The sequence below is a fragment of the Rhinolophus ferrumequinum genome, chromosome 10, assembly GCF_004115265.2.
Source record: "Rhinolophus ferrumequinum isolate MPI-CBG mRhiFer1 chromosome 10, mRhiFer1_v1.p, whole genome shotgun sequence".
NCBI classification, from domain to species: Eukaryota; Metazoa; Chordata; class Mammalia; order Chiroptera; family Rhinolophidae; genus Rhinolophus; species Rhinolophus ferrumequinum.
In genome coordinates this window covers 6,320,207-6,334,843 of record NC_046293.1, presented here as the reverse complement: position 1 = coordinate 6,334,843, position 14,637 = coordinate 6,320,207, and the positions used below count along the sequence as shown (strand labels likewise).

The 14,637-nt window shown below is 42.1% G+C and overlaps 1 protein-coding gene across 1 annotated transcript in view; it reads left to right on the top strand.

Annotated features, from left to right (window-relative positions):
- MEI1 (meiotic double-stranded break formation protein 1) overlaps nucleotides 1–14,637 on the top strand; it is a 64,207-nt gene that overhangs the window by 27,888 nt on the left and 21,682 nt on the right. Inside the window, exons 19-20 of the mRNA XM_033118056.1 lie at nucleotides 5,079–5,226; nucleotides 9,700–9,975. Of these exons, the coding sequence (XP_032973947.1) occupies nucleotides 5,079–5,226; nucleotides 9,700–9,975 (424 nt within the window). The remainder of the gene's footprint in view (nucleotides 1–5,078; nucleotides 5,227–9,699; nucleotides 9,976–14,637) is intronic.

Genomic DNA, 14,637 nt, shown 5'->3' with positions numbered 1-14,637 from the left:
TGCTCACCTCCTGGCAACCAGCATTCTGTATTCTGTCTCTATGGATTTATTTATTCTGAATATTTCTTATAGATGGAATCATATGATATGTGACCTTTTGTGACCTCCTTCTTTTTGAGATTCATCCGGCTAGCATAATGTTTGTAGCATATATCACTACTTCATTCTGTTTTATGGCTGAATAATATGCCATTGTATGTATGTATATTCTACCATTTGTTTGTTCATTTACCCATTGATGGGTATTTGGGCTGTTTCTACCTTTGACTATTGTGAATAGTGACGCTGTGAAGATGTGTGCATATTATTTGTTTACTTGTTTTCTAATCCTTTTCTGTATGTACCAGGTGTAGAACTGAGGAGTCATATGGCAGCACTATGTTTAACTTTTTGAGGAACTTCCAAATTATTTTCATAGGATTGCACCATTTTACAATCCCACCAGCAATATTTGAGGGTTCCATATCCTTGGCTACATTTGTTATTTTCTAGCATTTTGATTATAGCCATCCTAGTGGGTGTGAAGTGATTTTTGCATTGTGGTTCACGTTGACCATCGTTATCGACCATTTGTATATCTTCTTGGAGAAATTCAGATCTTTCACCCATTTTTTTTTTTAACTCAGTTGTCTTTTATTGTTGAGTTGTGAGAGTTCTTTATATGTTATAGGTACAAGTTCCTTATCAGTTGTATAATTCACAATTTTCTTCTCTCATTCTGTTGGTTGTCCTTTCATTTTCAAGATGGTGTCCTTGGAAGCACAAAGGATTTTTTTTTTTTAATTTATTTTTAATTTATTGGGGTCACAATTGTTAGTAGAATTACATAGATTTCAGGTGTGCAATTCTGTATCACATCATCCATAAGTCACACTGTGTGTTCACCACCCAGAGTCAGCTCCCCTTCCATCACTATACATTTGATCCCCCTCACCCTCATCCTCCACCCCCCAACCCCCTTACGCTCTGGTAACCACCAAATTACGTTCCCCAGATTAATTTTCAAACCCCGTGGCCATCCTGTGGTCACCGACTGCCCTCCAATCCCCTCACCCTCCCCCCCACCCCCCACCCCTCCCGCCCATCTAGCAACCCTCAGTTTTTCCTCATTGTCTCCCAAACTGTTTCTGATTAGTTCATTCACTTATTCTTTTCTTTAGAATCCGCAAATAAGTGAGATCATATGGTACTTATCTTTCTCTGTCTGACTTATTTCACTCAACATAATGTTCTCTAGATCCATCCATGTTGTTGCAAATGGCAAGATTTCTTTCTTCTTTATGGCTGCATAATACTCCATTGTATAAATGTACCACAGTTTCTTAATCCAGTCATCTACCGATGGGCATTTTGGTTGTTTCCATGTCTTAGCTATTGTGTATAGTGCTGCAATAAACATAGGAGTGCATAAAGATTTTTGAATTGAAGTTTTGGATTTCTCCGGATAGATACCTAGGAGTGGAATTACTGGATCATAAGGTAGTTCCATTTTCAGAATTTTGAGATACCTCCATACTGTTTTCCATAGCGGCTGCACCAGTCTGCAATCCCACCAACAGTGCACAAGCGTTCCCTTTTCTCCACATCCGCGCCAGCACTTGTTGTTTGTTGATTTATTGATGATAGCCATTTTGACTGGGGTGAGGTGGTATCTCATTGTGGTTTTTATTTGCATTTCTCTGATGGTTAGTGAGGTTGAGCATTTCTTCATATGTCTGTTTGCCATCTGTATGTCCTTTTCAGAAAAATGTCTCTTCAAGTCCTCTGCCCATTTTTTAATTGGATCGTTTGTTTTTTTGGAGTTGGGTTGAGTAAGTTTTCCATAGATTTGTGATATTAATCCCTTATCAGATATATCATTGGCAAATATCTTTTCCCATTCAGTAGGATCCCTTCTTGTTTTATTGATGGTTTCCTTTGCTGTGAAAAAACTTTTTAGTTTGATATAATCCCACATGTTTATTTTTTCTCTTAGTTCCCTCGAGCGAGGGTGTATATCAGTAAAAATCTTACTCCGGGTAATGTCTGAGAAGTTTCTTCCTATATTTTCTTCTAGGTATTTTATGGTTTCAGATCTTACATTTAAGTCTTTAAGCCATTTTGAATTTATTTTTGTAAATGGTGTAAGGAGGTGGTCCAACTTCATTTTTTTGCATGTGTCTGTCCAGGTTTCCCAGCACCATTTATTGAATAGACTGTCATTACTCCATCGTACATTCTTGCTTCCATTGTCATAGATTAAATGGCCATATAGGCGTGGATTTATTTCTGGACTCTCTATTCTGTTCCATTGATCTATGTGTCTGTTTTTATGCCAGTACCATACAAAGGATTTTTTGTTTGCGCAAGTTTTTTATTTTGATGAAATCAAAATTTAATTTTGATTAAAGTTGTCTATTATTTCTTTTGTCATTTTTGCTTTTGGTGTTGATTCTAAGAAACCATTTCTAAACAAAGATCATGAAAATTTACTCCAGTATTTTCTTTTACAGTTCTTTTCTTTTACAATTTTAGCTCTTACCTATAGATTATGATTCATTTTGAGTTAATTTTTATGTATGGTATGAAGCAGAGGTCCAACTTCATTTTTTTTGCATGTGGCTTAGACAGATGTTCCAGCACCACTTGTTGAAAAGACTATTCTTTTCCCCATTGAATTGTCTTGACACCCTCATTGAAAATCACTTGACTCATGTGATTCTTTAAAAGTTTTTTCTTATTTTTAAAATCATGCATATTGTAAAAATTCAAGTAAAATGGTTGGGTCCAAAGTTAAAATACTTTTCTATACACCTGCCAGAGTTAGCTACGGTTAAGTACCTTCTGTGAACTCGTCTGTGCATTGACAAACACATAAATGCTCCTTTTAAAAAATATACAGAATGGGGTATTATGTAAGATTTTTAACTTGCTGGTTAACTTATACCTTGGACATCTTTCCATATTAGTACATGTATTAATGTACTAATACTGAATTCTTTTGGTAACATAATATTTATATTATGGCTATTGAATTTTACTTTTTAAATAAACATTTTATTTTGGAGTAATTTCAGATTTACAGAAAAGTAGCAAAGAATACAGAGATTCCCTTATCCTCTTTACCCATTTTCTCCTAATACTAACTATGGTACATTTATCAAACTAAGACACCAACATTGGTACATTATTATTTCTTCTAATTGTAGTAATGCAGTAAAATACACCAATGTAATATTTACCACGTTAGCCATTTTTAATGTACTGTTCAGTAGTATTAAATGCAGTCATAATGTTGTGCTACCATCACATCTCCAGAACTCTTTTCATTGTGCAAAACTGAAATTTTATACCTGTAAACATAATTCTCCATTCTCCCCTTTCTCCAGCCCCTGGCAACCACTTTTCTACTTTCTGTCCCTGCTTTTGACTACACTAAGTACTTCATATAGGTGGAATCATACAGTATTTGTCTTTTATGACTGGCATATTTCACTTAGCACAATGTTTCCAAGGTTCATCCATGCTATATCATATATCAGAATTTCTTTCCTGTTTTTAGACTGCATAATAAATATTCCATTGCATGTATATACCACTTTTTGCTTATAGCTTCTCCTGTCGATGGACGCTTGGGTCGCTTCCACCTTTTAGGTATTGTAAATAATGCTGCTATGAACATGAGTGTACAGATATCTCTTTGAGACCCTACTTTAAGTTCTTTTGTATCTATAACCAGAAGTGGAATTGCTAGATCATCTAGTAGTTTTATTTTTAAGTTTTTGAGGAAATACCATGCTGTTTTCCACAGCAGCTGTACCATTTTGCATCCTCACCAACAGTGCACAAAGGCTCCAATTTTGCCACCTCGTCGCCAACACTTGTTATTTTCTGTTTTTCTGATCGGAGCCATGCGAATAGACGTGAAGGTGTCCAGCTCACAGTTTCCGTTTGCATTTCTCTAATGACCGGTGATGCCGAGCATCTGTTCGTGTGCTCAGTGGCCTTTTGTGTGTCCTTTTTGGAGAAATGTCTATTCAAGTCCTTTGCCCGTTTTTGAATTAGATTGATATTTTTTATTGTTGAGGTTTAGGAATTTTCTATATATTCTGGATATTAACTCCTTATTAGATATATGATTTGCAAATAATCTTTCCCATTCTGTGTGTTGCGTTTTTACGCTGTTGATAGTGTCTTTTGATGCACAAAATTTTAAAACTTTTACAAAGTCCAATTTGTCTATTTTTTCTTTTGCTGCCTGTATGTTTGGTGTCATTTCCAAGAAATTGTTGCCAAATCCAATGTGTTTTTTTTTTTTCCCCAAGAGTTTTATAGTTTTAGATCTGGATCCATTTGGGGTTAATTTTTTTATGTTGTGTTAGGTAACTAACTGTCCAACTTCATTCTTTTTCATGTGATACGCAGTTTCCCAGCACCCTTGTTGAGAATCATTTGACCAAATATGTGAGGGTACAATACTATTAATTGAACCTTATTTAGAGTTCACCAGTTTTTCCTCTACTGGCCTTTTTCTATTCTAGAAACAATCCAGGATACCACATTGCATTTAGTGTTACCTATTTAAAAAAAATTTTTTTTGGTGCTTAATATGATAGGTGAGACATACCCATGGTAAAAAATTCAAAAGGTATGAAAGGATATGTAGTAAAGTCTGTCTCCTTCTTACCCCCATCTCCCTTGTATGTATGTGCATAGAGGTCTCCCTTCCCCAGAAACTAGCCCATTGAACACACAGATGTTTACTGATAAATACAAGAAGAGAGGGGTGGATTGGCTGTCAGAGCAGGACCTCTTACTCCAGAAGTAGCATCCTTCTTTTTAGCAGTGCTGGTCGTGCTGGTGACGGTTCACCTTCTAGGTGTGAATGATGAGTCTCTGGTCCCTATCAGAGCCTTGCACAAAGCGTAGAGGAATGTGCTGTGCATGTGATAATGCTTTGTAAGTATATATGGCACGCTCTTTGTGCAAGGTGTCATTAGGCTGTGGACATGCTGGGGCAAAATGACAATGGAAAGGAGGATGTGGCAAGGCTGGACAGCCATCTCAGCCTTTCTCACTCAGACTTCTTTGGTCCACAGGTTTGTCTCAGAGGCAGAGTTATTTGTGGCTGTGCAAAGCTTCCTCCTGTCTCTGCAGGACCAAGGTGAGCACCCTCCTCTTACCGTCTTCAGAGCCTCCATCTATCTGCTTGCAGTCTGCCAGGACAAAGATGATGCACTAGATGAGGTATGGGCCAGAAAGCCTGGGGCTCCTCCTCCTACACCTCTTTACATTAGGCTTCCTTGGGAGACCATAGTGTTATATACAGAGGGTGCCAAAAAAATGTATACACATTTTAAGCGAGGGAAAAAACTGTATTAAAATTGTAATACAGGGGCTGGCCTGGTGGCTCAGGTGATTGGAGCGCCGTGCTCCTAACTCCGAGGTCGCTGGTTCGATTCCCACATGGGCCGGTGAGCTGCGCCCTCTACAGCTAAGATTGTGAACAACGTCTCTCCCTGGAACTGGGCTGCGGTGAGCAGCCGGAGGTTGGCGTGAGCTGCCGTGGGCTAACGGTGTGCTGCCAGGAGTGGCTGATGGCCAGCATGAGTGGCCGGCAGCCATCGTGAGCGGCCAGAGCCAGAGAAAGCTGCTGTGAGCGGCCGACCAGCGACCAACTGCCTCAGCCAGGGGGAGCGCAAGGCTCACAATACCAGCATGGGCCAGGGAACTGCATTCTACACAACTAGACTGAGAAACAACGGCTTGAACCGGAGTGGCCGGGGGAGGTGGAAGAAGAGGGGGAAAAAATTATAATACAATGAATGACACCAGCATTCATTTGATTAATGCCATGTTTTGCGTGAACGTCATACTACACACTTCAAAAAGTAATACATAGATAATATCTCTTAAATTGTGTACTTTTTTTGGCACCCCTGGTATATAGAGAAAGGGGGTGGCAGAGCGGGTAGGGGAGAGAGAGAGAGTGAGAATTGGGGGAGTTGAAGGGGGTAGGGTACTGACAACTACAGAGTCTACACCATTAGCTAATTCTCTCAACAGTCCTGGGAGGCAGAGATTATTATTTCCATTTTACAGATAAAAAAAAATTGAGACATGAGTTAAAATCACTTCTCTAGGTCACACAGTTAATTGGTGGGGGAACCAGGATGCCAATCAGATTTGACCAACTCCCGATGCTTTTTTCTTAGTATCAACTCTGGTTTGTACAGGATGAGAGAAGTGTGAGATATTTCCTTCTGGTAACAGTTTGTCAAACAAAGTGGGTTGCTGGGACCCAGATCATTGTTAATCAGATCGCTTTTATGGTGGTTGTGTGTCTACAAGTTTTCTCTCTCTAGCTTCTTTGTAAACTCTTGGGGATCAAGGACTGTGTTTGATTTATCATGGAATCTCGCACATTTTTCATTGACGATTTCTTAGTTGTGGACCCTTCAGCCTCAACCTAAGGATACTCTTCCTTCACTGACTATTAATTTTGCCTCTTTTTAATTACTGTTGAGGCAAATGTGATGTAAGTGGACCTGGTTTAATTTGAATGGAAGCAGGAGGGTATAGTGGAAGTGTGTATGTTTTCAAGTAAGATAGACGTAGGTATACAATGTCCTATTGTCTCTCTTTTTGTGGTATTAACAGCCATTGGTGATCATTGCCTTGATCCATTAATTCATTAGGGATTGCAAAGTAATAATATCCTAATTCTGTTATTCTCTCTTTGTTTATTAACTGGAATACTTGTATAAAAAGAAACTTCCCCCATCAACTACTTGGATACTATGAATGGTAGATTGTGTAGAAGCATAGGTTGAATGTTTGATTCTTTCTCTTTAATTACCAGTTTTCAAAAAAAATGAGTTGGTTGCCTAGCATTCTCCAAAGGTGACCAAAGAGATTTTTTTAGTATTGTTATGAACTCATGGATTTAAAGATATTTGATATGTTTCAATCCACTGAAGTTATTATGCTTCTGAGGCTCAAACTGTTCTACCTTTGGCCAGTGGGAGCCTATTCATGGTAGTTCCTGAGTCCTTTTCGTACAGTCCTAGTATTCTTTGATAGAGTATGAGCTTTCTAGTATAAGGATCCCCAATACTTAGAGTGTGGGTGTCTCTGGGGGCTTGGACATTTCAGAGTATCAGGCCCTACCTATTCCTGGAAGCTCTTCCTTTTTAGTAACTTCTGTCCAGTTTGATCAGCATTTCCTAAGCCCTTGAGAACTTCTCAGATAATTCATTAGGGATTAATTCATTAGGGATTGCAAAGTTATAATATCCTAATTCTGTTATTCTCTCTTTGTTTATTAACTGGAATACTTGTATAAAAAGAAACTTCCCCCATCAACTATTTGGATACTATGAATGGTAGATTGTATAGGAAGCATAGGTTGAATGTTTGATTCTTTCTCTTTAAAATAAATAAGCACATGATTTTTTTTTAATTTGCTTCTCAACATTTTAGCAACTCAACCAATATGGATTGACCACTTGATATGTGCCAAGTGTCACGTGGGGCCCGGACAGGGTTGAGGTGAATCAAACATGTTCTCTGCCCTCAGGGATCACCAGTTTGCCAGGAGAGACAAAAAAGAAAATCTCCCATTAGCAGGCAACAACAGCAATGAGTGCTCTCCTGGATCCTGAAGGACTGGCCAAGAGCTACGAAAGCACATGGGGAGAGAGACTGTATTTGCTAGTTGTCAGGGGAGGCTTCCTGGAGGAGACTGAGAAGGGAGAATTTTCAGGTTGAGAGGACAGCAAGATTTAAGATATAGAAGTGGGAAGTTGCCCAGTCTATACATTCAAGGAAGGAAGCCTAGTTTAGCGTGCCTTTGCTAAGTCATGGGAGACAGTGGAGAGAAACCAGAAAGGTACACTTATGTTTTTAATAACATGCTCGAAAATGAAATTAAAACAATTCCAGGGGTGGCCGGTTAGCTCAGTTGGTTAGAGCGTGGTGCTCTTAACAATAAGGTTGCCGTTTCGATCCCCACATGGGCCATTGTGAGCTGTGCCCTCCACAACTAGATTGAAACAGCTACTTGACTTTGAGCTGATGGGTCCTGGAAAAACACACTTAAAATAAATTTTTTAAAAAGTTAAAAAAAAAAAGAAAGAAAACAATTCCATTTACAATAGCATCAACAAATAATATACATAGGAAAAAATTTACGAAAGAAATGCAAGGACTTATACACTGAAAATTACAAAACATCATTGAAAGAAATTAAAGAAGACCTAAATAAATAGAAAGACATTCTTCTGTGTTCATGAACCAAGATTTAATAGGCAGTTACAAGATAAGTAAGTTTTGGGGATGTAATGTACAACACAATGGCTATAGCTAACAAAATTTGTATAATTGAAAGTTGCTAAGAGAGTACATTTTAAAAGTTGTCATGACAAGGAAAACAATTTGCAACTGTGAGCTGATGGACTTAACTTGCTGTGTTAATCATTTCACAGTTGTATACATACATCAAATCCTTATATTGCATACCACAAATTTACACAATGTTATATGTCAATTCTATCTCAATAAAACTGGAAAGGAAAAGAAGACATACTACTGTTCAGATGGCAGTACTCCCCAAATTGATCTGTAGATTCAACACAATCCCGATCAAAATCCCAGATGCCTCTTTTTTGTTTTTCCAGAAATGGATGAGCTGATTCTAAAATTCATATGGAAATGCGAGGGACCCAAAATAGCTAAAACAATCTTGCGAAAGAAGACCAAAGATAGAGTACTCACACTTCTTGATTTCAAAACTTACTACAAAGCTACAGTAATCATGACAGTGTGGTTTTGGCATAAGGATAGACATCTAGGTCGATGAACTAGAACTGAGTCCAAAAATAAACCTACATATTTGTGGTCAGTTGATTTTCGATGAGGATGTTATACAATTCAATAGGAAAAGAAGAACCTTTTTAACAAATGGTGCTGGAACAACTCGACACTCCACATGCAAAAGAATGAAGTTGGACCCCTACCTCATACTATACAAAAAAATTAGCCCCAAATGGGTCAAAGACCTAAATGAAAGGGCCCAAACTATAAACTATAAAACTCTTACAATACCATATTAAGGAATTTGAACTTTTTAATATGTGCAGTGGGAAGAGAGAGGATTTTGAGGGTTAATAAATGATTCAACACACCTTTTGCCTTGTCTGTGCCAGGCCCTATGCCAGGTGCACAGATTAATCAGCCAAAGTCCCTGCCCTCCAGCAGCTCAGGTCTGGTGTGGGAGGGAGACACATATGCTGACAATTACAACACACTGTGGTGAGTGTCGTTACAGAGCTGGGTTTCTCAGCCTTGGCATGATTAATGTTTTGGTGGCATAATCCACCTTCCTGTGGGAGGCTGTCCTGTGTTTTGTAGGGTATTTAGTGGCATCCCTGTTCCCTCCCACTAGATGCCAGTAGCACTCCCCCAGTCAAGACCATCCAAAATAGCTAAATATTTCCGAATGTCCCTGGGGAGCAAAATCCTCCCCAGATGCGCACCACTGTCATCAAGTAAGCACAGTGAGGTTTTCTTCTCACAGGGGGGCCCTGGGACGCGCCTGTGAAGGTGTCCTGGAGTACTGAGACGCCAGTACAGTTTTTCCCAGTCACGTCTTGGCTGTTTGTCAGGCTCTCTTGGGTCTTCTGCAAGCTGTATTTAGCCCGTTTCTTTCTTTCCCTCCAGCCTGTGGTCAGTGCCATCAGAAAATTCCTAGAGGGCATCCCAGACCTGCATGTCATCTACACCCACCACCCTCTGCTGCTCAGGCTCTTCCTGCTGCATCCAGAGCTAATGAGCAGGTTTGGGCACCGTGTCCTGGAACTTTGGTTCTCCTGGGAAGAGAGCAGCTATGAGGAGCTGGATGACGTCCCCTCTGCTGGGCAGCCCATGCTTCCCGCCAGCTTGGCAGCCCTGTTCCTCATATTCAGAAGCAGCCCCAGCATCCTGCTTATTTTGCTGGTAGGTGACCACTTGCTCATTTCCACATTTAGCAATGGTGGGCCCTCTCTCTCGGAGCTGTTTTATTGCGATCAGGAGGCACCAGTCGCTGCTTCTGCCCGCCTCTGGACTTAATGCTGTTTCCGTGTGAGTAGGAGGTCCTTCTGGCTGGTGGATTTCTGTAAATATATACCCTGTCCTAAGTCTGATGGAGGTCTGCTCACTGAGAGATATGTGCCCTTCCACTGCCCAGGAGATATGACTGTGAAATGCTGATCTCACCTCACCTCTCTGTCTTCTCGTAAGCAGATTCTGCTAAGAAGGGTTTAATGTCGAAGAAAACCTTAGGGCATGAGGATGGAGATGCCTGATTGCATAGGGACTCGGCCCCTTTTCTGCCATGACTAACCCGATGAGTGGTACCTGTGCAACACCCTCCCTTAGGCTTTGTTAGAAACCCCAATGCTTTTTTTATGAAGCAAGACATCCCTATAATTCCTATCAGGTATATCAGTTAGATAAGAGGCTGCCTGTTGTCTGCAGTTTCTAACACACTGACTTTAACTCCCCCTTTTTTCTTTCATTCAAGAATGCACACTGAGAACAAATTAATGAGTGATATTGAAGCAGCGCCTGGCCCGTAATAGAGGCCTTGCAATGTCCCGACCTGGCCTTTCTTTCACCTATAGCTTAAGGATAGCTCATCCCCCTGGGCTTCAGCTTGGAATGTCCCATGTCCCACCCAGTTCCCTGTTTTAGAAAATTACCCTGAAATTTCTCATTAATACCCTTAGGCTTATTGATCACAATCTATGGTGGTCTAGCATTCTCTCCCATGTTGTTCCTGGGTTGCTGACTCCACCAGAGAATCACTTGGCCAGAGGGAAGGCTCCTCGCAGATCCCTGGAATCGTCATGTAGCCTCTAGAGGAATGCCCAGATTTTCCCTTAAACACCCCAAGCTGGTCTGAGAATGTCAAGGCAGATTTTGGAGGTGTTAAATGTTAGGCCATATTTAGGCCAGGAACAGGCACCTTCTTATTATCTTCAAAGCCGTCTTGTCTTGCTTTGTACCTTTTACCTGCCGCTTGTATTTGCCTTAGGCCTGGAGTAGCTGCCTGGAATGTAGAAACCATCTTGTCCTGTCTTGCTTTGTACTTTGTTTCCTAGGGGCTTGTGATCAAGGCCTAGGCCGGCCTGGGCAGTCTGGACAGAGGCCTGGGGGCCAGGTGTGGAGCCTGGAGGGCTTGGTCATGTCCCGAAACCCTTGGTTGCTAGAGACAGGGACAATGCAACGAACACCCCCTGACGCATTGAAGGGGGAGCAACCTCGGTTACCCCCTCCTATAAAACTCCATACCCCTTTTTGCTCAGAGACGTTGTGGTCTTTTCTAGCCTGACTTCCCACAGCTCAAACACACCAAATAAATTCTAATAGACCAATTTTGGTCTCTCGCGACTCGTTCCTCCGGCCAGCCTAACTAACCCGCTGCCTTCACAGACCACTGGTGCTCTGATAACAAATGCTTATTCTCGGACCCAGCTCCTGTGTGGGTCTATTGGCTGAGCGGCGCACGCGGCACGAACCCCAGACTCGGTTGGCCTCCAGTTTCAATATTGTTATAGAGGTAACTGTTGTAATTCACATATTTAAAAAAGTGAATTGTACGTTTGACACTTTGTATTTCGTAAGCAATTAGTGGCAGGTCCCAAACTTCAGCACGTCAGCACAGAACCACTTGGCTTAGAAGCGCTGCCTCCAATGCCAGTCACCGACTTGGCCCCTTCCTAGTCCAGAAGAGTGACACAGCCCGTCAGAGAGCGTGGTATTCCTCTGATGTTCTTACCATCAACAAACAGGATTCCCTGGCTTTATTGGAGTGACTGTGGTGGAAACAACAGCTGCATGTTACACAGCTCACATCCTGAGGTACCTGTATCTGTCCACCCTCACACACATGCACATACTCCTCACTCAGACCTACATGTCTGAAACCGGAAGGCAGCTGAGTCTGGAGCTCATGCTGCCTGCGCCGCTCAGCCAACAGACCGACACAGGAGTTGGGTGACAGAACAAGCGTGTAGTACCAGCTCACCGGCGCTCTGAGAAAGCAGCAGGTTAACACCTCCAGCATTCTCAGACCCGCTTAGGGCATTCTCCCAGAGACTGCGTGATGGTCCGGAGGTCTGTTCTTCATGAAGCCTCCCCCTGTCATCGTAACGCTTTGGTGGTGTCAGTCAGTGATCAGGGAACGGTGAGGGGAGTAACCTGGGCAGAATGCTGAGCGATAGAGTTTGTAATTAGCAAGCATATGGGCATTAAGTATATGCTACCGGGTAATTCTCTAAGATGAGGAGCCAGGACAGAGGGGAGGGAGGTGGCAGGGGGTGGGCAGGGCATCCCGGAGGCATTCTGAGCGCAAGCCGCAGGACTCCTGTTACAGGGGTCCTAGCTGGGCCACTGCTTCATCTTCACTTCCTATCCCTGAGATTTGTCATCTTGTGAGGCCACACATGTGTTGGCTTGATAGGGACCACATTCATGCTTTGGCTTCCTTGGAAAAAAGAAGGAATGGATTAAAAATAAAGCATTAGTGCACAGGGGAGGAAGGCAAGGTGGGACACCAGGAAGAGTATCAATGAACAGCTAAGATATTGATTTTCTTTGCCAGATGAAATATTCAGGGTCAGTTCCTCACGCATAGTAGGTACTTTATTTGCTGACCCATTGAATTAGGGGTTTGACAGATCCAAGACTCTCAAAAAAAAAAAAAAAAAAGAATTCAGATCCTCTGAGAGACATACCAATGATGGTACCTCACTGTTTTTTATTTTTTTCCTTCTTCCACCCCACCACCCCACTCCGGTTCAAAACGTTGTTTCTCAGTCTAGTTGTGTAGGAGACAGCTCCCTGGTCCATGCTGGTCTTATGAGCCTTGCGTTCCCGCCGGCTTGAGGCAGTCGGTCGCCGGTCGTCGGTCTGCCGCTCACGGCAGCTCATGGCAGCTCCTGGCAGCTCTCTCTGGCTGCTGGTCACACACGTTGGCTGCCGGCCACTCACGCTGGCCACTGGCCGCTCAGGGCAGCACATGGTAGCCCATGGCAGCACACAGCAGCCTGTGGCTGCTCACGCCAACCTCCGGCTGCTCATGGCAGCCCAGCTCCAGGGAGAGCTGTTGTTCACAATCTCAGCGTTAGGGCCAACCACCACCTGAGGCGCTCCAACCACCCAGCCCTATTTTTTTCTTTTTAAACAGATGAGGAAATAGATTGAGAGAGATTTGCCCAAGGTCACAAAAGTTGAGATGAAACCTAGATTTTTAATCTGTCTAATGTTCTTTCCAGTAAACTGAGCTAACTCTCAGAACAAGTGAGAAATGAACCCTGATCCAGTGTTCCATTTAACGGGAGAGCTATTTGAGCACTGGAGATTATTAATCTGGAAATAAAAGGCCAAAGTGAGAGGCAACAAGTGTTTATTGATGTCCAAAAAAATACTTATTGGGAAGCACTGATTCAGGCAGAAACCCAAATAGTGTTCCAATTAGGAGTGAAGGCAAGTGGTATTTATGAGAAAGGGAAAGGGATAATTACTTGAATAGAAGGAATGAATTTTTAGGGGTGTTAATAAACTAAGAAAGGAATTTCTGTAAGTGCAGATAAGCTAACAGAGTGTTGCAAACTCTAAAGAATGTCTTTTAAAAAAAAAAGTCTTTATTTTCAGTCCTAGTCTGAAGGTCTGCTTTTGTGTTATCTTTGCAAACACTTGTTTGGAATACAATGCTGCTTTAGGCTCAGTCCAAAGATTATTTTGCCCAGTTTTAACATTCTAAAAGTTTGAGAAATAAGAGGAACAAGGCAATTCCTTTGGGATGGCAGCTCAGGCTCCATTTCAGGTGGCTCCATTTATATTATTTTTCACAGGATACAGGGAAATATTGGACCTATTCCCTGCCCCTTAGGCTGGTGAGGGAATCAGATACAACAAACCACTAACAACTAACAGCTGTATTACAAGTGTGGCAGTAAAGGTTGGGCAGAGAGGTTGGGTGGTAGGGAGGGCAGAAAGGTGTCATATATGCTGGTCCTCAAAGGAGTTGACAAGTGAAAGGGTTGCCAGGTCAGTCTAGCAGCATGAGAGTGCCTACTGTAATTACGGGACCCCGAGTGGTCTGGTCTCGTTCTGGTATGTCATTGGCGATGAGGTAGGGGGAGGACAGGCAGGAGCAGGTTTTTAGAGGCCTTGAATGCAGTCACTCACGTTTCCACTGATCATACATTTATTTGGTATTTATTAGGTACTAGGCATTGGGATACAAAGATAATTCATTTATGGTTGCTCAGCCCTTGCCCTTGAGGAAATCACAAATGCTTGTTTCATTTTTGTCACCTTGCAGAGACTTACAAAGCGTCGCAAAAGGGAGGGAATCAGAGAATGATGAAGCTAGAAAACCATCTCAGATTATGACACTGGGCTGTGGGAGTGGTAGGAGAGTGTAAGCCCCTCTAGGCTTACTCCTGGGTGCTCTGGATGTCTTCCACCTGGACCCACACTCTCGCTGGTCCCTGTCCCCCCAACCCTTTCCACTCCCAAGTCTTTCCCTTTACAGCCAAATTCCTAGAAGTAGTTTTCTGCTCTCGATATCATTATCTTTCACTCATCCCTCCAGCCACTGGCTTCTGC